At 36.7% G+C, this 24,180-nt stretch overlaps 1 protein-coding gene across 5 annotated transcripts in view; it reads right to left on the bottom strand.

Annotated features, from left to right (window-relative positions):
• CDK17 (cyclin dependent kinase 17) overlaps positions 1–20,294 on the bottom strand; it is a 75,073-nt gene extending 54,779 nt beyond the window's left edge. Inside the window, exons 1-2 of one of the 5 annotated variants that reach the window (XM_009645596.2) lie at positions 20,161–20,294; positions 3,720–3,868 (exon numbers count right to left, since the gene is read on the bottom strand). In XM_009645596.2, coding sequence (XP_009643891.1) covers positions 3,720–3,837 — 118 coding nt within the window. In that variant the 5' untranslated portion in view covers positions 3,838–3,868; positions 20,161–20,294. Of the gene's footprint in view, positions 1–3,719; positions 3,869–20,160 lie in introns of those variants that run through there. The other 4 variants (XM_009645600.2, XM_009645598.2, XM_035901032.1 and 1 more) reach the window with 4 other exon arrangements.
• Between the last annotated feature and the right edge of the window lie 3,886 nt (positions 20,295–24,180).

The raw sequence follows: 24,180 nt of genomic DNA, 5'->3' as shown, positions 1-24,180 counted from the left end.
TTATATATAGGTTTCTGGTCACTAAATAATTGGATGGTGTTCCAAAAAAAACCCAAAAACCAAAAGCAAAATTGTTGGTTATTTTACATTCAGTGCAATAGCTCTGTGCTACTGCATTGAACAATACGGGTTGATCACTGCTAATCTCATTTTGCTGCTGCTGGATGAGTGCTGCATACTGAGATTGTACTGACATCACGTGATGAAGGAGGCTGCGTATGAAATGAGATTGCATACAGAAGGTTAGCTGATTCAGTGGTATCAATGCACTGCGAAGAAATTAAAAGTTAGGTATCTATTTTTATGTCTGTGAACTGCAAATCGGACCATTTGTTCTGCATTAGGAGTACTGTTCTTTAAAAGTAAATGTTCAAACGACCCACTCAATGCTGGAGCTAATGACAAAGTGGGTCTCTGGACTGGAGCAGCAGTTATTTGAAATCAGAGGCAATTGTTCTGGGAGAGGAAACATTTGCCAGGGGCTGAACAAGACAGGTTATTGCAAAAGGGTGACCATGAGGAAAGGTCCCTGGTACTATGTGCATGTGATCTACATCTGGAATTGCAGTGCTTAACTGGAACTGTATTACAAAGATTTTACAGGACATGTATGTGAAAATCAGAGATGAGCATGGATCCTAGGTCCTGTGGTTTTCTATGGACGTAGCCTCTACAATCTCTAAGGCTCAGTAGCACAGCTGTTTTCCAGGAAGGAAAAAAGCTAGCATGTATAAAATTATATCCTTCAGTGAACATGGCCATCAAGAATGGATAATAGGAGGCAAGACGGGTGATTCACTAGGAAGAAAAAAAAAAACAAAACAAAATTGGACAACAACAATGGAAGAAAATTCTGCTGTGAAGGCCTTCAGCGTTCAGGGTCTATCCTTGCCTTCTGGCATGAGAAGAACAGTTGCAACGCCCTTCAACTCTCATTTCTCAAGTTCATGATGTAATAATGGTTAAAATAAACCACATTTGAAGAACCACTTTCTGAAGTCTGTTTGTACCCGACTTTGATTCTCTGTAGATCAAGATATTGGCTTGCCTTTGATTTACTAGACTGTGCTTTTTAAGTTCCGTTAAGAACAGATCCAAAGCCTGCAAACTGGGCACATTCGTGTTTCTCTGTTCTGGAGGGTGAAAGAGCTGTTTATGCTTTTAAGAAGCATAAAACTAGGGAGATGGTTACTCCTGCCTTCCGAGATCAGCACCATCGCAGTAAAAGATGCACTTTCAAGATCTTAACGCAGCTATCACTTGATAAAACTATTCTTCAAGAGACTACATCCTCTCATGCGTCCCAGATGGATATTTATAGTCTGTACAAGCTTCTTAGCACTCTGATTTTGTAAGATACCAAGGCAAACCTTTCTCATTTAAGCAGTCCTCTGTAAGTAACTTTTTCAAATAGTGTCCACTGAAGGATTTTTTCCAGGCTGTGTTCTGTATCAAACTTGTCTTTCACCAAAAGAGAGAACTCGTTTCCTTACTGTTTTTTTCCAGCAATTGTTGTTGTCCAAACCCTGATTCCTATGGTCTGTCTGAAAACTACTCCTTCCAAAATATCTTGATCTGTGGGATTGTTAGAGCTTCCTTTAGAAAAGCAGGACTAGATGGTCCAGTAAGCATTTTTCCAATGCCACTTTCTAAGAAAAGTAAAGTTGGAAATGAAAGGAAAAAACAAAGGAAAACAAAAATCCACAAAGTAGTATCCTGTTCATCTCTGCAAGATCAAAGATAGGACAGATACTAGTACATGCATTCTAGAAGTATCAGAAAAAGGAAGCAAGTGTTGGTAAAACTGTCTAAATGACATAAAACGACGAGTTTAAGATTACGCATAGCAACAGCACAGTTTATATGTCTTATTCTTCCTCTTTGAAGAGGATCAGCAACACTTCAGTGTATCCAAAGATACTGTGCTAAGGCATTAACAACACTTTGCAATTGTAAGCGTAACAAGTATTGTATCACACCATATTAGCATATAAGCTTCCTTTTGGCCAATGAAATAATGTGGAAAGCAAAATTAAAGGAGCACTAAAAGCTAAATAATGAATTTGTAATTAGAAACATTTTCTTGATTTGTATTTTATCACCTCAAATATCTACTGAGACGTTAAGTTTGTCAAAGTTTGGTGACAAGCATGCAGAAGACATTTAAATATTGATGTTTGAGATAATTTGCAGATAAATATTACGAACTGCAAATAGATTCATACATGGTTTAAGATGGAGTAAGCTCATGCTTCTGTAAACAATTTATTCTGTCCTCTGTCCCTTGAGCTGGCACCCAGAACACAGTCCAGTTTAAAGTAAAACCTCTTTATTCTACCTGGATCCAGTTTTCAACTGAATCAATTCAGCAACCCACTTCACTATGTTCACTGATGCTGGTGACAATTTTTCACTCTCATTTCCCGGCATGAAAGTAATATTCTTAGAGCTTATCTGCATAATGAAATCAATCTGTCAGAAGTACATATAGGTCTGAACAAAATAGGCATCAGTAACAAAGGCTAATACAAATGAAACCACGTGGGACAACTGCTCAGTGTCTCAGTAAGTACTTAGTAGATATCAGTGCAAAAATACTACAATTATTGTTTCAGGGTAGACCTGTTGTTTCAACACATAAAAAGTTGTAATAAACACAATTTTCAAAACTATTGGGCATGGCCCATGATGAAGACAGGACAATAGCAATGACTATACCAGGGATTAAGGGTAAAACCAAAAAATATAAATAGCTTTGTTTTGCCAAAGATAAATTCAGATTTCAAAAGCTTAGTACGCAACAGATCTTGGACAGGGTTTTAGAAGTCTACAGGGCAAATTCCATTGCCTCTACTTCTGCTCAAGTTTCCCAGCCCTGTCAGTTCTCAATGGGAAAATTCAGAATCATTTATTGGTGTGAGGTGGGGGGGGAGGAAATTCAGATCACTTGATACTTGAGAAAATCTTAGATGTCAGCAGAGCAAGAAATAACACTAATCAGCATAGAAGATGAAATATGGCTTAAATGCTGCAGCCCAGGAAACAGAACAAAGCAACAAAATCTCTTCCAGTCATTATTACTGCAGATTGCATTCAAAAGCGGCATCATCATTAATGTGGACATTATAGCAGCTAGTACGTTTATGGGATCAGCCAAAGACTAGCCTAAGAATACACAGACAAGCTGGTTATCTTGAATGTTTCTAGTCACCTTCACATTGCTGAAGAGAAGTACTATTCAGAGACATGAAGAAGTGACAGAATTCTCAGATTAGTGCACTGCATCACCAATAAGGTAAACAGTTTTATTTATAATACTTAGGCAATTACCGAATCATATCACCAAGTAATGATTTGGGAAAAAAATCAAATTTGAAGCCATATGAAGTTGATGGGAGACCTACTAAATTAATACAATAATGGGCTTTCTTATTGAAAGATCATCTATGATCCTTGCTGCACACACACACAGTAAGATATCAAGGTAACTTCTGATAAGTAGCTATATAACAGTTTAATATCAAAGCAAACGAAAACAGTAAGTGACAATATATCAACCTGTTAAAAAACTACGGTAGTCAAATGTAAGATAAATCAAAAGAACAGGTTAGTGAGGAAGTCCATGCAACTGTGAAAACTGAAATAAAATCCAACAAGGCTCACTTGAGTAGGGCCTGATAAAATTCTTACATTTTCTGGAAAGTGAAAGATATACTTACCGTTATCTTTGCTGCTGTTTTCTTCAATTGTCATTTGTTCTGCTAGCTCAGACAGCGATTCATCAATGGTCTGGCTTCCACGCAAGGTTAAGGAAAGTCTCCTCTTAAACTTTTTCATTCTATCAATATTAAGTCTGGCTTAAGGAAGCCTGAAAAAAAAAAATTAAAAAGCAAAAAGTGAGGAAAAATTAGTTCATCAAAAAACAAAATTTAATTATGTCACATAAAAACGCAGGAAGGCTTACAGAAAAATTTAGTCAATATGCAAGTTATCCTTCGAACAATATCCTTAAAGCAAGATTACTCAACTGGACCAAAGAAGAATGTCTTGAGAGGTAGGTGCCCGTATATTTTTGCAATTTTATTTCTGTTAGGGAAAAAGAGAATATTTTTTAAGAAAAAAAAAAAACCAAACCAAAACAAGGCAGCTAATTTGATTTCAAATTTTAAAATCCAATAATAAAACAGTCAACTGAATACTTATTGAGTGCGCACTCTACCACCTCCTCCGCAGCCTCTTTCACCAAATCCAATGAGGAGGAGGAGGCTGGAACCTCCTCTCTCTTTCAGCCCGTTTGTTTACAGATGAGGAGTTATTGAACTTCGCTGTATTTTGCCCTTTTCACAAAAGGAGGAAGGGGACAACGCTAAAAGCCTTAAACACAAAAGCAATTCGCAAACCTGATCCCACATAGGGAAATAAGATAGCCAGGGCCTGATAACGATGGCTAGAATGGACGTTTCTCTACAGTCAGGCACTAAACTGGGAACAAAGCAGGAGGCAGTTTCTGCATGGAAAGCGGTAAGCAAACAAGCAATAATAACAAAGGTCCAGGCTGATAAACACGTCTCAAGTCTAAGCTGGTAAGTGAACTTTGCAGCGTGCCATATGTTTGCCCTTACACAACAAGAAGCACAATTCCGTCCTTCGTTACTCCGTATGGACAATTCATCCTAGATTAATTGCACAATAACTTGTTCATCTGCTCATAGCCCCCAAGAGTCACACAGGCTGTGTTAAACACAAGTACAGCATACTTCTAAATCCAAGTTGCTTATATATTTTTTCCTGCATCAGCCTCTTTGCACTCCAAAAAACGTAATTCACATAGAAAATTAAAAAAACCCAAATGTTCCTTGATGTCCTCCTTTAAACAGAGAAATGCAAGAAGTAGTATGCTAAAGAGCTACATTTACTAATAAACTGTGAATATGATTACTTTTAAACTGACATCATGACTTTAAGTATTCACATTTCAACTGCAGAAACTCTCTGTTTAGATGCTACATAATAAAAAGAACAAATAGGTGAACAAGTTGGAAGTGTCTGTTGGTGGTAGGAGAATGCATACATAGACTAAACCATCCCAAGACCAGATTGCACAGGACAGTAAGTAACACATAAGGATGGATAAAAGCAGACCTTTGGGATTTGAGCCCCAAAGTCCGAGATGAACAGTACCATCGCCACTGGCAAAGCAGCAGCTGCATCCAAGGGGAAAGAGGTGGACTACAAAACAGGCTAACATCTTAGCCACCCACAGCTACTGTAAACAGAAATAGTCAAGCACCGGGTACAGATATGTAGGAAATAAAAACGTACCTGCTGCGGGTACAGTTAAGCCAGCAGTTTCTAAACTGCCCTTTCAGTGCGTTGCTGTATGTGCAACGAAGCCACACCTTAGTATGAATAATTTTGCTCTCTTTCACTCAAAAGCAGGATATTCTTATTGTTAAGAAACTGCATTCAGAGAACATTCCAAGGGGAACATTTACTTTTCCTGTTCAGGACCGGCTTTAAAGACCTTTCTTTAAACTGCTTTATTTCTGCATTTATTTTAACTTTTCCAATATGATCACCTAGATTTTTCTTAAAAATCTAGTTTTCAAAAAATATTGGAAGGACACATCCTTTATAGGTGGTTTTACTTAATTCTCCTGTAGTGTTCTTTGTAACCTGCATCCTCCTATGTGTACTACGCTCAAAAAGGATACGTGCAATTTTTAGCTACATAATGCCTTAAAGCTACCTGACAGCACCACAATTTCTTTCCAATTTTCCACTTGGGCAGTAACTGAAAAACCAGATGCCTTTATATGGAAACAGGCTGTTACTGGCTTTTGATCTTAAAAATATTTAAGCCTACAAAATTTTTTAATCAAAAAGGTCGTCTACTGCTGAAGAATATTACATATAAATTAACAGACACAGAGATTAGAAAATCTGAGAAGCATTCTAAATCTCAAGCTAATATAAAAGCAAATATTTTGTTAACTATAGTTGGAAAATTTCTCCTGTTAAAGGAGGGTATCATGGAGCGCTGAAGCACCATTTTTACTAAGATTCTGAATTAAGTTTAGGGCTTGATTTTGAAAGAATTTAACAGTAAAAAGGATCAGCAGTGGGAATTCAAGTGGGAGTGAATGCTTCCTTCTGTTGAAATGTAATTCAGGTTTTTTAAAGGACACTGATATGAAACCAAATTTTCCTCCCTTAAGGCATCAGCATTCTTGCCAATTCAGATGTGTAACGGATGCATATATTAAAAAAAAAAAAAAAAAAAAAAAAAAAAAAAAAGAGGAGGAGGAGCGACCAGTATCTAGCACTTGGAAATGTCCTATCTTTTTGACCTCTTTATTCTCCCTTCTGGCCGAAGTTGCAGAACCTGCTAAATCTTGGTAGTTCAAAACAAGATCTTGTGAATAGAGCTTTGAAAATATGATCTATACCATCCAAAGCTAGCACTGGTTCTCTAAAATGACAGCAATTTCACAAAAAAGTCAATTTTAATTCAGTTCAAAAAAACTGAAGGGTGTCTGATACTCATTTTTTACCACTTCATAACAGATGCATACTTCTTTTTTCCCTTTAACAGTAAATCTAATTTAAATCCAAAATGGAGTTACCTGATTAGTAATATACATCTAATGGCTATGAATAGATACAGTAAGACTCCCGATGTTCCCCCAAGTTCTTAACAATTGCGAGAAGAATACACCAATATTTTTATTTTTGAGTTTTATAACAGAGCCCAGGGCTTGACTATTCTAGTCTGTAAATTTAGCTACTCTGAAAAAGTGGTACCCAAATCAAATATTTTAGATGTCATGGCAGATAGATGCATACACTTGAATGCAACTAATGCAAATTCTAGTCTTCTGCAGACAGAATGAGGACAAGCAATCTGATACGATACTAGCTGATATAGCCCAGAAAAGCTGGCAGAGACATACTTGTTCAATCCTTATGCTGATACGAAATGAAGGAAGCAACAATCTATTAAAGGAACTGCTGCTTCTTACAAATGATCTCTAGTCTACCTTTGAGAAGTTGGTATTTTTGTCTTTAAAAGGAACACAAGTTAACCCTTGAAAACTATGGTAAAATTGACATTTCATACACATTTTTCTCCTTAAAACCTGCACAAAAAGTATTTTCATTAACTCAGGTTGCTTCAATAGTCTTAAAACTCCCGCTTTGCCCTCGATGTCATTGAAACACGATCTCTATAATACAGTTCTGAAAACAAACTCTGCAGTTTTTAAATCATCCAGGCAAGAACAGATTTAAGCAAGTGAGTTCTGACTCCCTTCCTCTGTACCAGACCAATCCTTCCTACAGAGCCTGTAGTAGAGCACTTCTCATTTCGCAAACACACGGACACCCTGACACCCTGCCTATATTGCAGACAGACATTAAAGCATTTTGATTCCAAAGTAGTAACTCAACTAGATTTTGCACTCATCTGTTCACCAAAAAATCAGAGGCCTTATAATGCCAATGGCTAAAATTCTCAGAAACCACCTCACCACTCTCTTCGAGCTCCTAGACCCTTGGTACCTTGGAAATGGAAAAAGGAATGCATAAGATCTTTCTACACAATTAACATACACGGTGTGCTTAATCCTTGTAAGTTTAAACAAATCCAGCTAAAATTTTCAAAAGCCATAGTTACTTAATGGCTTAAATTTTAGCCAGTTTATTTCAGGGGGGTCAGAAATACCAAAAGCTCACTAAGATTTTGCTGATTCAAAGCCCTTTGAAGTCAAGGGGAACCTGTACTTCAACTTCAATAAGCTTTGGATCAGACTAAGTGCTGACTCTTCTGTTCCCAGAAGTATATTGCATTAAGATGCATCTACATAGAGATTAAGCATTTTAAAATTACTTTTCCACTTAGATACACACTGAAGTTGCTATTTGACTGTTTTTACAAGCTGTTTTACAAGGCGGCAGGTGTTTTCCAAACATCTAAAGGCAGTTCTTGTTCTGAAAAATTCACAAAGACGACAGCTAAAGCAGGAGGAAAGGACAGGAACAGAAACCCTACTTAAACAGCAGCACGTGAACAGCGGCGTGGACACAGCATGGCCCTTAAGGATGGGTTACCATGCTAAAGCCACAGGTGTAAGACATGGAAGAAAGCAGGTAACAAGATTCCATACGGACTCCTAGGATAGGAGATGCAAACACACATGGGGCACTCAACCTGATTTCACAAACTTGCTACAATCCACAGTGGGCCAAACTGTGTAAAGATTGTTAAAAAAAATTGCAAAAAGGTATACTGTGGCAGAGTTTTGAAAAGATCTGAAGATTCTGTCATGAGATTTATGGGTTTTTTTTAGGATCTAAGATGGAAAATCAAGTAAGGTATTATTGGCTGAAGAATAAAAACAGTCCACACCACTAGAAACAAGAATCATGAAATTCTCTCTCATATGGTCCTCCTCAGCATTACAGCTGTTAATGGTTCTCAAATCCATGGTGTCATTCACTGTATCATTCAAATCTGAAGAGGTAATAATTTAGTCTTCCACTAGCATTTTAATTACACCAGTTACAGGTCTGTTAAATATTTTCAAGCATGTAATAAGCCATGCATCATTCCTTTAGCTGCATTAATAATTTTAGATGCATCTACCTTAAGAATAAGTATTTCTGAAGGTGATAATCCAAGCTTGTGTCAGAAAGAGAGGTCTGAGAAGCTTAGAGTACTGCAAACAATATTAATTAAGAACAGAAACAGGAAACACCTGTCAAGGATGTTAAGGTCCCCTTAATCCAAAAAGAAAACCAGCTAGCGTTTGTATTTAAACTGTTCTCAATCTACCTCAATTTAAAAAAAAAGAAAAAAGCTATTGATCACATAAGCATGTTGCACATCAAATACAGAGCAAACTATTAATTATACTAATGAGAAATATATGGATAATTTATCCAAGATCATAAACCACCCATGTGAGCCCTTGTAAAATTCACATCTAATACAGATGCACTTCCTTACAATCACAATTCTACTCTACAAGAATGGATTATAAATATGGCATCTTACTCATTACATCTGTTCTTTGTATTTCTTGCAACTCAGATTTGTTCACATGAGTGAAAAAATTTTCTACTGCATTTTTCCACACTTGCTTTTTAGAATAAACATGACTCTGGCCAACCAGACTCTCTTGTCAGGAACAGAACTACTTAAAAAGTTATTATCTTTTATGCTGCATTAGGTCAAAGAACTGACGCTGCACAGATGTAAGTGACATCTGACAAACAAGGCCTTTGTTACTGATGAAAGAAAAATAATTATCAAGTCAAGCATCACAGCACAGTTTGACCTCTCAGTGAAAAAAGGGCAAAAGGATACTCACAGCCTTCTCCTTATGAATAAAACAATATTCAATATGGAACTAAACTTTTCAGGTCAAGCCCCTTCTTGCATATTTACAGAATCGCAGCCAAACAATTACTGAAAACTGGAGGCAGAAAGGTATTCACAAAGGTTAACTTCTTATCTGAGGCTAGTCTTCCCAGCTAATATAGAGGCTCCTCCCAAAGTGAGGAAGAGGATCTATATTCAGCTCCTGATCTAGATCATCAACTGGAAGAATCTCTGCAAGCAGAGGAAATATATGGAAATCAGCCTGTTCTAATTCAATTTAGACTGTGAATACTTTTACTTATCTTCACCCCCCAATCCTTTTGCCTTTAGAGAGTAACAGAGGACAGAAATAACAGGAAGATTTTTTAAAAAATATTCCTTTAAGTTAAAAAATATATTGATCATTACTACAGGCATATTTAACTATACTACTGGTACAGAATTTAGAAGAAAGAGAACCCCCCAACCTACCAAAACAGTCAAATCTTGCAGTGCTTTTTTCATATCCTATACTTATCTTCTTTCTCTTGGACTCAAGTTTTACTTAGGAAAATCACAAGTTTACGTTCTTTAAAATATACACACGTATTCTCCCCCATATAGATACAAGCAGTATCAGAATCAATAGAGACATTCTATTTGATGACAGAATCACAGAATCATAGATCTATTTGATGGATCTCCCTAAGTTAGATAGATTGTACTGATGAATAGCTCCACATTAATTATCAAAGGTTCTGTTCGCTCAGCAGCCAACTGAAAAAACACAGTATGAGTCTGGTTAAACTGGCTGACACTTAGGCCAACAAAATGAATGAGCTGACTGGCAAAGCTTCTTGCATTTGCTGTCAGACCCATAAACTGAAAGTTTTTTCTTTTGAAGGGGAAGGCAAAAACCAGGTTACATGGATGTAGCATATATACTACCAATGAGCCATGGAACTTTCCATCTCAAAAGATATAATGAGCACTGGAAACCAAAAGCAATGTCTGTGATTTTACCAGCTTTGATTAATAAGCATACAGCTTTCAGAAGAAAAAAATCTTAAAAAAAAAAAAAAGCTTGGTGCTCCCTAATACTGAGATTATTTTAGTGACAGATTTACAACGTTGCAGTCATCACTTCTGGGACCGTCTTCCTCATTCTTGCAAATGAGTCAGTCTTTGGAAGAAAATCAAGTGGAAAACCTCTTCTAGGCTCAAGAAGACAATGTTAGTTCTACGACTGAAAAGCATCTGCCATCTTTTGAGAACCTGAGCAACTTTGTCAGTAAAAGGCATGGACTTTCAAAAACTAAAGGCTTGCCCTTTTTTTTTCCCCTGCCAAGATTCAGGCACCAAATCAGAGAATCTCATACTGAAGAACCTTCTCTCAACCTCCAGTAGCTCTCAGCCCAGCACCATCTGTCCTGTAAGCATCTGAACTTCCATAACCAGAATCTTCAACATTTGCTTCTTCTTGTGCTCAGAAAAAAAGTTACAAGTTACATTTACAACCCAAGACCTAAGGCAATGAAAAGCTCTCAGCTTATTTCAATATTCTTGAATCAAGCACCAAAAGACACAACAAATACGCCATAGCAATATAAAGTAAGATAAAAATTAGAGACACTCCTGATTCAGAGAAACAAAGAACAGTGGTACAAGTTTCTAAACAAAAAAAAAAAAAGGGTTTGGCCTTTTTCTCTTAAAACAGAAATTAATTACACTGGGGAAGCTGTTGAGGAAACCTTACCATGGCCTGCCTGGAAATTAAACATCAAATGAGAGCTGTAAGAGAGCTCATCCCAGGAAAAAAACTTTGTAATTATTAAAGCTGCAGACAAAACGAAGACCATCATAAAAAAAAAAAAATATTTTCTATGGTTGTTTGGTATAATCGCTGTAAATTTACAACTCTCAATTTTTCATCCAAATGTCAGATTTTGGGGTTCATTACTTGTTGAACCTCAACACGTGTTCTGTATAGTGTGAACACAAAACACCCCCACCAAACAACCCAGAGAGAAAGGCCTTATATTAAAACCTACGAGGCAAAAGTAAAACCAAACCTTCCATAATTATTGTATGCATACATGTCTGTGCATATGAGTCATATAAAAGAGTCAGGAATGGTTTAAAACCAGACAGCTTTGGATGCATCCCTCTTACACTTCTATGCACATGCAGAAGACAGCTTTAAAAAAAGAAAAAAAAAAGGTAAGAAAAAAAAAAAGCTGTTTCACAGTGACTGACAGTTTTGTTTTGCTGGGTTCTTCTGGAAGAAAGCACAACAAGCCACACAGAGAGAATTTTCAATTAGCAAATAAGAGCCACCAAATAAGCAGCATGGTATAGCTGACATTCTACAGTACTGACAACATACAGTCATATTTTTCCTATGAATACCAAGCCACATTGAAGATCTGATGCACTTTGACTCTCACTTACACTGAGACATAAAACAAGACAATAAGAAAAAATGGTATGCTAAAACAGACTCTTTGGAGACTTATTTAATGCATAAGATTTAACAGTCTCTTCTGTATGCTGTATTTGTCTAGAGATTTCTGACATTAATAAGCTGTGGTACTATTACTATTTCTGAAATAACAGAGAGATGAAATACCTTGGCTACAACTAAGAAAGTAACTACTGACAGAAACAAGAGCCTAAACAAGTTTCTCCTAGTCAGGCCGAGTACTTGTAATACCTCCACTGAGAGATTTTAAAGATAATTCCAAAAGGGCAGTAAATAAACTCATTCTTGCAATAAACAATCTTGGAACTATGGTTCAAATTAATGAACGTCTTTTACCCAAACTTCTAAATTGCTCTGATTTGGTATTTTTTAAAAACTCAATAATTATTTTCTTTTCTTCCCTTTTCTTCCCTTCTCCAATCCCGTAATTGGTACAACTTCAAAGATTCCTCACTAACAGAAAATCTCTGAACAATAAGTCAATTACAGTTTTTTTCTGCTGTATTAATTTTTACATAGCAGCCAAAATGTCCCAGCATGAGACCAATTTGTTCTGTTACAACATTCAGACAAATGTTGCTACGTCTGTCTGAAGTGTTCGTGCTGCCATTTAATGGTCAACTGGATATGCACACATGGATCATTTCAGTATCCATTGCCAAGGATACTAAACACAGAAGAAAGACACTATTCCTAATGCAAATCATTATCTAGCTGACAACCTGTGAAAAAAGAAGAGTTTTGACATATGCTTTTGCCAAGCGGCTTCACAAATAGTCATGTTGGCTACAAAAAGGTGGTGGCAACATGCCCTACAAGGTAGAGAAGAAAGCATGAGCCTGCTTAAGCTGATTTAATACCTCCATGGAAGTAGAGCACTGACCACTAGCGCACATCGAATGCAAGGTAAGACTGTTCTCACTGGGAGCAGGGCGATATAACTGTTGTGTACCAGAAAAGCAGCCTGAAGAACTGCAGGGTTTTGCCGTAAGCTTATTTAGCCTAGGTAAACAAAAACTGAGATCTGAACTAAATGCAATCTGTGAACAAAATAAAGGACAACAGCAAATGCTGTTGAGGGAAGATGACACAGGGAAACAAGAACAAATGGATATGACACAAAGTAAAACCATTCAGCATAAGTGCCTTCATCCTCTGCAATAGGTTCAGGCCATTACGATTCCCACCGCACAATAACCACATGCAGATTTGTCTTTTTCTGTCTCTATGCTTCTCCTACAGCAACATCCCACTCCTAAATTAAGTTGTCCTGCCAAGACTCACAAAAGGCATTTTTCAGAGTACTTTCAAGGAGCAGGAGGGGAAGTACATCTTCATTTAAACATATAAAATAAGGCAACTGCCATGCATCGAGCTGTCACAACTGTCACTGTTGGCTCAAAAATAAGAACCCTGCATGAAGACGAAGAGATTTGGAGACTGAAGGTCTTTCTGTACCACTACATGTTCCTGTTCTTTGCCTGTGCAGATAGTTCTTCCCTGTGTGTCTTTTACAGACAACCTTAAGTATTGCTCTTCCTTCAAGTAACTGAGCCTGTCCAGACAAGGGTTCCCAAATTCGGAAACTAAGCAGAACAACTAAATTACAAACACGTAATCTGGGTGACAACAGTTTATCAGTTTGAGAGGCCACTCCCCCTCCCAGACTGAGCAAACTGTCTAGCACATCAAAGGACACTACTCAAACTCTACATTACCTTCTCTTAGTATAACCAATTCTCTACCTGAAGGTATCCGAGCAAGTTTTCTAGACCTTGAACAGTGACTGGTGGAAGATTAAGGAACAGCAACAACAACAACAACAAAAGGTTATACAGAATTGAGACAGCAGCAAGATGTCAGCTAGACTCAGTGAAGAGGAGACAAATGGCAACCAGTAAAAGTGGAAAAATACGTATCTGTAAGTAAATGATAGATCAGTAAGACAGCATTAGTATATAGGAAACCTGGGAAAGTAACAACAGTCAGTAACATTAAGCCAGACATGAATAATTAGCAAACAAAACCTGAAAGACAAATAGTCACCAGATTTTTTTTTAACAGGATTAAAAAAGGTAAGATAACTGTCACTAATGTCAGGCAAGCAACACTGATACTGTCAACAAAAGCAGACGGCAAAGCAGAATTTCTCAGCTTAAGGAGAGCTGGGTATTTTATTACGAAATCTCTGTAAAGAAGCAGTGGAAGGATCACACAATATGTACAGAGCACTGTTCCCAAATAAATAGTTGTGCTGGGCAGACCCATTTGCACTCTTTTGTTTCTCTGGCAGAAGAAAGAAGTGAAATCTTATGTTTGTCTTCAAAATAATTTCTTCTGAATTACAAACAGTATAATTCTTCTACTGTTAGAGCCGAATGCTTATGCAGTCTCATCCTGCCAAGGACTAACAGTGGACCAATCCCTTCCATAGGAAACTAATTCCCATTCTGCATCTTAATCGCGTTGCAGAGGCTGATATTGCTGCTGCTGTCAGTGACCTGGATAAAGCTGCCAAACTGGAAGATTTGTCTCACAAACAGAAAACGTTTTATGAAAAGGTAAATTTAAATCACTGCCTCTACAGAGACTCAACGTTCCCTAAAGAATCTTACGTCAGCAACATTCAATATCATAGTCTAATACAGAGTTGTATTGAAAATAAGTTTTTCACTCAGAGAAGTACTGAATCAGTTTCGTTGAAAAACTCCAGGGAAGAAAAAAAAAAAAAAGCACTAACTGTTATTATAATGTCACCAGATGAGATAACCCTCAAAATAGTCCAGCAGAGTTAGAATCACAGAATGGTTTGGGTTGAAAGGGATTTTTAAAGGTCATCCAGTCCAAGCCCCATGCAATGAGCAGGGACATCTTTAACTCGATCAGGTTGCTCAGAGCCCCATCCAACCTGGCCTTGAATGTTCCCAGGGACGGGGCATGCACCACCTCCCCGAGAAACCTGTTCCAGTGTTTCACCACCCTCACAGTAAAAAGTTTCTTCCTTATATCTAGTCTGAATCTACCTTCTTTTAGTTTAAAACTGCTACCCCTTGTCCTAGCACTACAGGCCAAACTGAGTTGCTCAAGAACATGTGGGATCCTTATTTCTCTACAAGTGAAAGAGCATCCAAGCTCTTGTAACTCCTTCCTCCCTCCCCCATTACAGTCTTTCAGTAACTTGGTTTCTGTAATGTTTTTTTCTTTCTGGAATCTATGTGCTGGGATGAAAACACACATATTAGAGAATTAAGGATTAAATTAAAATTAAAGAAGCATTAACATCCAAAACTAATATGCAAAGTTTAAGGGCAACAGATATTAGTAATTAATTTAGATTTATTTTTTTTTCCCCCCTCACTAGCTACTCGGATCTTTGTTTCTTAACTTCCTTTGGAAAACCCTGTTCTAGCATGCTGTCTTTCAACCTTTGGGATGTCTGTCATCCCAAAGACTAAAAGATTACATTTTGATTGATATAACATAAGGCCTATTTCTTTAAAATTTTAGGATATACTCACCTTTCACCAACCTACTGTCTCTATGTCAAGTACTTGAGCTGTTCTTGAATTACCCAGTTCAACAGCCTTGGAAAACAATATCCTTTTGCCAAAATATTCTTTAAAATAAATTTATCTGCATTGTAAGGGAAGTTTCCATCTGTTTTACAATCCAAGTGTGATACTTTTCAAAATACCCAAATATGCTGGAGAGCAACCAGGAGAATCCTCCCACTGCAGCTTCTTTCTTTTTGATAACTAAGATCCATAAGCCTAAAATTAAACCGTCCAAGAAGCTTCTAGTTTTCACTTGTAGTACTTGTAATTCAGATCTATAGCTTTGCTTCCTTTAAAATTAGTCTACATTTCTGTTTAATAAAAGGGAACCCAAGATAACGTCTTCAAAAGGACTAGTCATCGATGCCTCATCAGTAATTTGTAAAAGCACAAAATAATCAAGTACTGCATTGCATGCAGTTTTGGCACAACACCTGTTTTTTCTAAATTTCCTTCCTTCCTCTGCTGCAGTCAGTAACTCCTTAGCTTGGAACTTCCTCAGGATCACCTTACCTTAGTTTCTCTGCTGCGTACAAACACAAGTGAGCCAATTTCAACAGCTCTAAGGAGGTACTACAGACACCATAGTCAGTTCCATTAATTCTTAAGACTATCCCAACAACTATACTTTCCACCTCTATGAATGTATTCTTAGCTCCAACAAAATGCAGATGAAGAGCTCAGGACATCAACTGTATTATGAAAACCTGAGAGTATAGAACAGAATCCACCACAGAACTAAAACAATGTCAAAACCAAATATAGTAAGATGATGAATGCTTACAAAATTGTTTCAGAAATCAAGAGAGCTTTGGTTCTTCACTATTTAGCTACCTCTGCTGTTGGAAGCAGGGTCCAAAATTACCTAATGACCATGAAAAAAGAGAAACCAGACACAAACTGTTATGTGATTGTGAGATACTTCCCTTCTGAATTCATTAACTTTATTGAGAAATGAGCTGTAGGAGAAACTTCATGATGGCAGCAAATGTAGTAGGCATGAAGTGCCTTCTGTCTGACTAAAACAGCAGCAGAAGCACATTCACTTTTGCTTTACACAAAAAATATAAAACATATTCAAGTTAATGAAAGCAAAGGTGGTTTCCAAGAATCAAGACTGAATTTGCTAAATTAAAGAGGGGTTCCTAAAAAAAAAATTCCAATTTTCAGAGAAGTAAAAAGAAAGTAAAAATATATGTTATCTTGGTCTATTTTTACTGAAACCAAACAGGCATAAAAGAAACTGATAGCAAAATCTCATACAGAAATCTTTGAAGGTGGCAAGCAACCAAGTAAACATACAAGAACTGCACAGGTCATAAAGATCAAAACACAATCCTAACCCCGTCGTGATGATTATTCTCTAAACAGCTCAACCTGTACTTTACCGTCCACATTATAATTTACATAAAAGCTACTTCAATTGTCTGTTCAGCTTATCACTCTTCAATTACATTAAAGCACATGAACTACTGAAATTATGCTCTATTACAATGCAGTCCTAGGAAAAAAAAACAGTATCAGCTATTTTCATTGCTAGTATCCTACCAATATTTAAATGTCTACTGAAAAGACTACTAGCAAATTACATGTCAGAAGCAGTACATACAAGCTTGCTCTTGTTAGGGAAGTTACTCTGGAATCTACAATTTTTAAAGTTAGAACAAAACAGTTTTTAAGGGGAAAAAAATCACTGAAGTTTCCATGATAAAGCAACTAGAGCGACTGGAGAATGAAGCTTCAGCAAGGAACTGCAATGGGCAGGGAATGACAGACACAAGCTATAAAATGACAAGAGGGGAGAAGATGAAGTAGGGAGGAGACTCAGAAGGTACTGAAAAGAAGCAAGAGAAAGGACTGGAGTAAGCTGTATGCAGCATTTTATCTACCAATAAAAAGGGAAAATGATGACAGAGACTAGATCTACATCTCAAGACAGTAAGCCAGGTATTAGGCTGCCTAATTACTAGATGAAAAGCCCACACATTTACACAACGCAAAGCACCAGAGCTCTCTGGCTTCTCTGAATCTGTTCAAAACACTTTATAAGTGTAATTCTGTTCCAAACCTACGCTGAACAGAGGATCAGCTGTCCTACCACAGCCACCACATAGCTGAAAAGCAGCATTGTTGCATGTTCTGACCAAGTCAACAAAAGTGTTATTATTTGCTTATGCTTGATCTGGATCAAGTTTGTACCGATGAGTGATCCCGCAGTGAGAATAACGAACAAGTCCACTATTGCTAGAGGTGAAGCTGTGATCTGAGGTACAGGAGCCCACAGAAAACTAGCTGTACAGACAGATTTCCAGAGTAAAAGAGCAACCAAAAAAACCCTACGGTCCCCTAACTATCTTATTCCAGGCATCAAGGAAACAAGTGCTTTCAAGAAGTCAAATTACAGGTTGATATTCTTACTTTGCATTTTATTTAAAGAAATCTTTTCCACCATTACTTGATTTAGTAATTTATTTTTTTTTAAATTTCTACCACTGACCTAATTACTCTCTCACTGAAGACATTAAAACTCCCATCAAACTTTCAGAAGAACCATCAGGCCAACATAAGACACCTCAGAGACTAAAAGGCTTGCTTTAAATTTCATTTGTGAATGGAAGTTTTCCAAAATTTACATCAGCTCAAAAAGGTTTATAGTAACATGTGAAATTTTCTATTTTCCAAATCTTCACTTTCCCAGGTCTCAAACATCTTCAAGAAATATAAGTCCAAGAACCACACCTGTTATTCCACACCACCATCTGGAAACTAAGGTTTTGTCCTGCATAGGAGCAAGAACTGAAGGATTCAGTCAAGATACCATTCTCCCCTTTACTCAATGCCATGATTATTACTTTTCACTTAACTTTGCAAAATCAGTCAGATATCTATAAAGCGCCTAGTCTCAAAGGGTTGTTCCTTCAGAAATGACTCCTAAGAAGGACACACAAGATCAAATGACAAAGTTTGGGCTAGTTTGTAGTTGTGAAGTCTTCTTATAAAAACAATACAACAAAGGTTGAAGATTTATCATCACTTTTGCTCTATCACAAAATATGCTAATGGTTTGCCACATCCAGTTAGTGAACCCTTAAGTGCTGATGGCAGGCTTTAATCTTTAAAAGAAAATGCAACACAAGATCTCCAGAGCTTCAAAGATCTCTGGTTTCCTTTACTGTACACAGGAAGCCTTAAGTCAATGTAGTGTTATTATCTAAAAATCATTTGAACATTTAGTCAAAGGAATGATGCCTAATGATACCACAGAAATTCGTCTAATTCCTCAGAGACACAAACAGACTACGCAAGCTCTATTTTGGTACTCTCTTCACTTATCACATCCTCAAAGAAGGTAGAAAGACCAAAAAAGTGTGATGAAACCAGAATGCAGGCCATGAAAAACTGAAGAATGAAGTCTCAGAATAGATTTATCAGAAGTCCTCAAAATCCTCAAAAAGGAATTTTGTTTTATTCAGAAATAAGGTAATATTCAAAATGGCTCTTTAACAGGAATTCATTGTAACTCGGTCCCTTGCAGGTAAACCAACAATTTCTTTCCTTTTCAGAAACAGCAAAAGACATGCTGTGATTTATGGGAGGGTGCTACCATAAAAACAAACGACAACTCTTACACAGAGTAAGAAACAGCAGTATGCAACTTCTTTCTTACCCAGTCTAGCTAACATTTTCAGTGTGTGCTGCAAAAAAATCTACTGTTTTTATTAAATCAGAAGTATCTTAAAGCAAAGGCAAACCACTTAAAAGTTATTAAATCAGTTTTAATTTCCATGTATTCTACCACTCCTAGTTAAACAGCTTGCTCTGAAATTTTTTGATTTGTTCTAGTCTATGTTTTTAAACCTGTATTTCCCTGCCTGTAGAATTAGAGTAGTCCTTTCAGCTATGAAGTAGATCGCCAGCCAGCCATTACTCTGCCATCTGTGTTCAGCCCCCTAGCCTAGATGGCCAATTTAAATTTCATGCAGCTGAAACTATTCAAGTAAAAATACTGGTGTGCTATTATTTCTAATTATCTTGTACCCTGCACAGCAGTTTCTTAAATTTGAAATAGCTTAAAAAAAAAGTTGAAATATGTGACTCAGCCAATTTGACAGGAAGGTTTGATATTTTACATAATTCAAACTTGTAACAATGCATATTCATACCTGGTTTTGAAGCAATTACAACTAAAATTTCCAACACAATAAACTACTAACCTGCAACAATTTTTTAAAAAAATCCTTAAAATAAGATAAATGCACTAACAGCTGTACAATAACAGACTCTCTAAGCCTATAATATTAATTGCAGAATTGATTTCTTTAGTATGAAAAGCAATACACTACAGTTAAAGGCTATATGGTGATCAGCGTTGATTTTCTGTTCATTTTCTCAATGCTCAACATATTCTTTAACTATTTTAACTTCAGTGAACAGCAAGAGACAAATAAATAAATATATTATTGTTACTGAAGGTACAGTTATTTAAAACATTTGCAGTATTTGACTATACATAAGAGCAGGTATGGCTAAACTATAGGTATTTAATAGAATGGAAAAAAAAGGGATACAGACACATTAACCAGCTACCTGATGCTTTCACCCCTGAAGGTGGGTAGTCTCACCATTTTGCCCTAAATGGATAAATTTAACAAGAATATTAACATGAAAAAAATAACTTCCTTTATTGTATTTGCATGGCTACTGTTGAAAAGTATCTAATCAAAACCAGCACTTCTGGCAAGAAAATAATGTAAACAACACACCTATATACCAATCTTCAAAGAAGAATTTGCTCTGGACAGATGTATGTAGCAATCTTCAGTTCTCTGTAGGGATCATTTAAGTCATGCAGTAGACAAATTGGGATTCAATGCTGGGATGAGAAGTTTTCAAGTAGCTGAAACATGTTCAGAGTAGTTAAGCATCAAAATCAAGCAAGGAACAGTATAAAGTGATCAGTGAGTCAATACTACAGAAACATACCCCTTTTTCCTGACAATTTTCAGGACAATTTACCTTGCTACAGGTTCAACTAAAAGCCCAACATCAAAGCATAACATATGAACGTTGTTTTAGTATCCATTTTTCCATCTTCTTTCCCATTATCTAATCTATGGTTATTTTATCTTATGTAATAGTATAATCAAATATTAAAGCCCTATTTAGAAGTTCACATCTTGCTATTCTAACTATAGAAGGAAGCAAATGTATTTTACAGTTGCTTCTGTTCTGATCCAGGTTCCATTATGACAAGACACCGCTCAGAAAAGCATTTTCGGAATGCTGAGTATGCCTTAGAGGTAGCAGCATTTTTTTGTGTGTGTTTCTCTTTCCTTCTCCTTTTTTTTTTTTTTTTTTTTTTTTAATAAAAGCATTTAAAAAGGAAAATGTGAAAGCTCTTGCAAACTGCATGCAAGTTGAATTAGATTCTGAAGCAACAACAACAACAAAAAAACCCAGTAAATAACCCTCAAACCTTTCAAGCAAAATAAGAAAGAGCACTGACAATGGATTTAGTCTCTCAACCCTCCATGATCTCTGCAGAATCAAAAGTCTCATGCTCAAGATAAGACCATCTCGGTTTTTAACTGCATGTGTTTACAAGACCGTATGAGAGTGCCTTTACAAAATCCACACCATTAAGTCAGCATAATTAAAAAACATTCTCCTTATGTAAGTGTACTTTAACATCCATTTCTGCTCTCTAGTTTACTCTTCCCTGTGTGTCACAGCGTATTCTGGATTGCACTAGATAGGCGAGACATAAGTTCTCCTGCTCTGCCAAAGGTAACCTTTCTGCATGTAAAGAAATAGATACACACAGCCAAATAAGCGAAGCTTCAATGAAGATTTGAAATCTAAAGAACAAAATAGTAATTTGCGACAGAGGCTTCTATTGAAAGCATCAGAAATGACCTACTGAAATCTTGACAAATACTTTTAGTACCGATTTTTCCCTCGTCTAGCATTGATTTTAAAAATTTCCACTTTCAAGCTAGGCTAAAGTTTGTTTAAATATTGGCTACAATTTTTATTAGAAATGAAAATATCCAACATTGCATGTTTACAATGCGAAATTGCCAAAAAATTGAAAGAATTTCACAGATCTATTTTTAATGTTGAGAGATGCTAAGTGAATTACGTAGGAAATCCTATCCTTTTCAGGATACGTAAGAAATAGTGTCATTTTTCTGAAGTTCCTGAACTTGAGTCAAGTAAGGTATTGTGAAGAAAAGGTGAAGAAATGAACAGGGATCATAGCAAAGATATACACAATCAAGCCCTTTGAAAAATAAAGAGCACATTTGCTTTAGCTTTTTTGGCTGAACTCTGTAATTTGTACTTCAGTAGCAAATCTGAAATATTGAATCAGTTTATCAACCATCAAAATATTCACCCCAAATACTGATCCCCAAGAATCAATACTTACCTATCATATAGACTAGAGAATCAACACAAATTTATTAATGTTACACCTTTACCTTAAAAATCTTAGGAGACATCTGAATCTAAACAAATAAACTTCATACTCTTCACACTTAAAAATGCATCATTTTTTCTCCCCTCACTATTTTTGATTAGTATTATTTGTCCTTTCCATATGAACTTATATCTCAATCTTGCCATTAGTCTGACAATATGAAAGTCAATTAATGCTAACAGTCATCATGGTTGTGGACACCCGTTGTGTAGAGAATAGGCAAAATAATCAAGCTACTGAAGAAATAAAGAATGCGGCAAAAGTGACTTCCTGAAAACCAATTACCTGACTTTCCAGATGCAGAAAAAAAGAAGAAAGAAGGCTTGGTCTAAAGGCACGAAGTTGCAAGCAATTTTCTAGTTCAGCAGAAGCAAGTGCCAATAATGCCACACAACCTGTTTTATAACATAACTCTTACTGATGATTCAAACAGAGATCGTGACCACTTAAGCTCTTATACTTCTCTGAACACATAAGGAAGTTATAAGCTGCCTACCCCCACAAGAAAACAAAAAAAAAACCTACGAGCATGACAACAGCGGAGGGAAAGGACTATTACCAGGATTGTCAAATATTATTTCCCAGAAAACATATTGTTATTGCGTATTTCAGCACTGACAACGAAATACTTTTACTTTAGTTTTGAAAACTCATAACATTACAAGAGGTGATGACAATCCAATAAAACACATGGTTTCCAAACAAGCTTCTGCTGCACAACCTCAGCAAACGTGTCTACTTCAGCATGACATGGACTACGGCTACTCTGTGTATTTACACTCTATTTTCAAACTGTATAGCAAATTCTTGAGGCGAGGGAGAAATAAATATTCACTGATCACTTGCAACCACAGACCAGGAAACAGATTAATTGTTGAAAAAACATTTACTCCAGTCACTGAACGTTAACGTTAAATGAAACAAGGAAAAGTGACACGGAAAGGTTTTTAAACTGCAGGGAATAAAAACCTTCCAGTCATGGAGGGAGGTGACTAGAAGACTTCACAGGAAGTTTTATAACATTTTTCGCAACCAATTCTAACAAACTACTGCTGTTGGTAGCAATATGCAAACCAATTAATTACTTTATAGCCAGCTCAGGTAATGCTGCTGCTGTAACTGCAATGCAGACAGAAGTGGAGATAATGAAAAAGATATGCAAGCCACCACATTAGAGTTGTGACAAACTATTTCCTCTCATGGTTTTGTTTGAAATGGTGCTGCCTATACTGTCTCCTCACAATATGCTGAAGCACAAACAGAATTGTAAGCTTTCACATTTTAGCTTCTTACTGAGCTTTAGAAGTGCCTTGGCCTCTTGCTGGGAGGCAACCAAAGTATCAGGTGCAACCAATTCTAAATCACAGACAGCTTTCCACTTAGAAATGCCTTAATCAAATGTGTGATGTCAATACCTGGTAGCTAGTCCAAGTAGAAGCAGATTATGTACATGGAAATATTCTCTGCCCAGCAACATAGGCTGCCCCCCTAAAGATACCACTATCAAGAAAAGAATGATTTCTGCACCTAAAATCTAAAGAAAGAATTGCTGTCTTACAGAATTAGAGATTAACCTGGCATATTTCTTCTCAAATTTATTTTAATTTTAGCCTCTATCACTATCTAATTTTCTCTTTTTTTTTTTTTCCTGGGTGTAGGAGGCAATCCTACCCCCTGCTGACAAAAGACATGGTAGGAGGTAGCAATTACTAATGAACTAGCAAGACAAGCTCTTCATTATAAAGCAAGAATTTAAGAAAATCTGAATAAGGAGAGAAATACCCGCACTTTCCTTCAGTGGCAATAAGGATGAAAACACTTTTTGGTCTCTCCAAGAGCTCTAACTACATTCCCAGAACGATGCTTCTGCCGTCACAAATCTCACATGCTGGAAATCTGGATAAGAAAGCACGAATGCTTGTACATGTATTCAGAGCATGATTTCCAGACTCATACCAATTAGTTCCTTCCCTTCTGTTTCCTATCACTTGAATAAAAACATTGGGAAAGATCCAAATAATGACATTTTGACAGCAAAAAAGCGAAGGCATTCAAACATTACCGAGGCAAATCCAAAACAAACCAGGCATGGAGGTACCTCTTTTCCCAACACCTAATTCCCCATGATGTGCTTCCATGAACTCTAACCAGCACCTTAAGATCATACGCTTCCCACATGAAACATAAAACCTGCAGGTACAGATCAACCACCTTCCCAAGAATCAGCCTGTACCTGGAATAAGCCTGAAGAACCTTACAAAGTGTTAGAGACTAGGAAAAGAAAAAATAGTGAACGTGCAAA

This window comes from Egretta garzetta, unplaced genomic scaffold (assembly GCF_000687185.1).
Source record: "Egretta garzetta isolate BGI_Z169 unplaced genomic scaffold, ASM68718v1 scaffold38, whole genome shotgun sequence".
In the NCBI taxonomy this organism is placed as follows: domain Eukaryota; kingdom Metazoa; phylum Chordata; class Aves; order Pelecaniformes; family Ardeidae; genus Egretta; species Egretta garzetta.
Note: the sequence above shows the minus strand (reverse complement) of the source record. Positions and strands in the feature narration are given on the sequence as shown.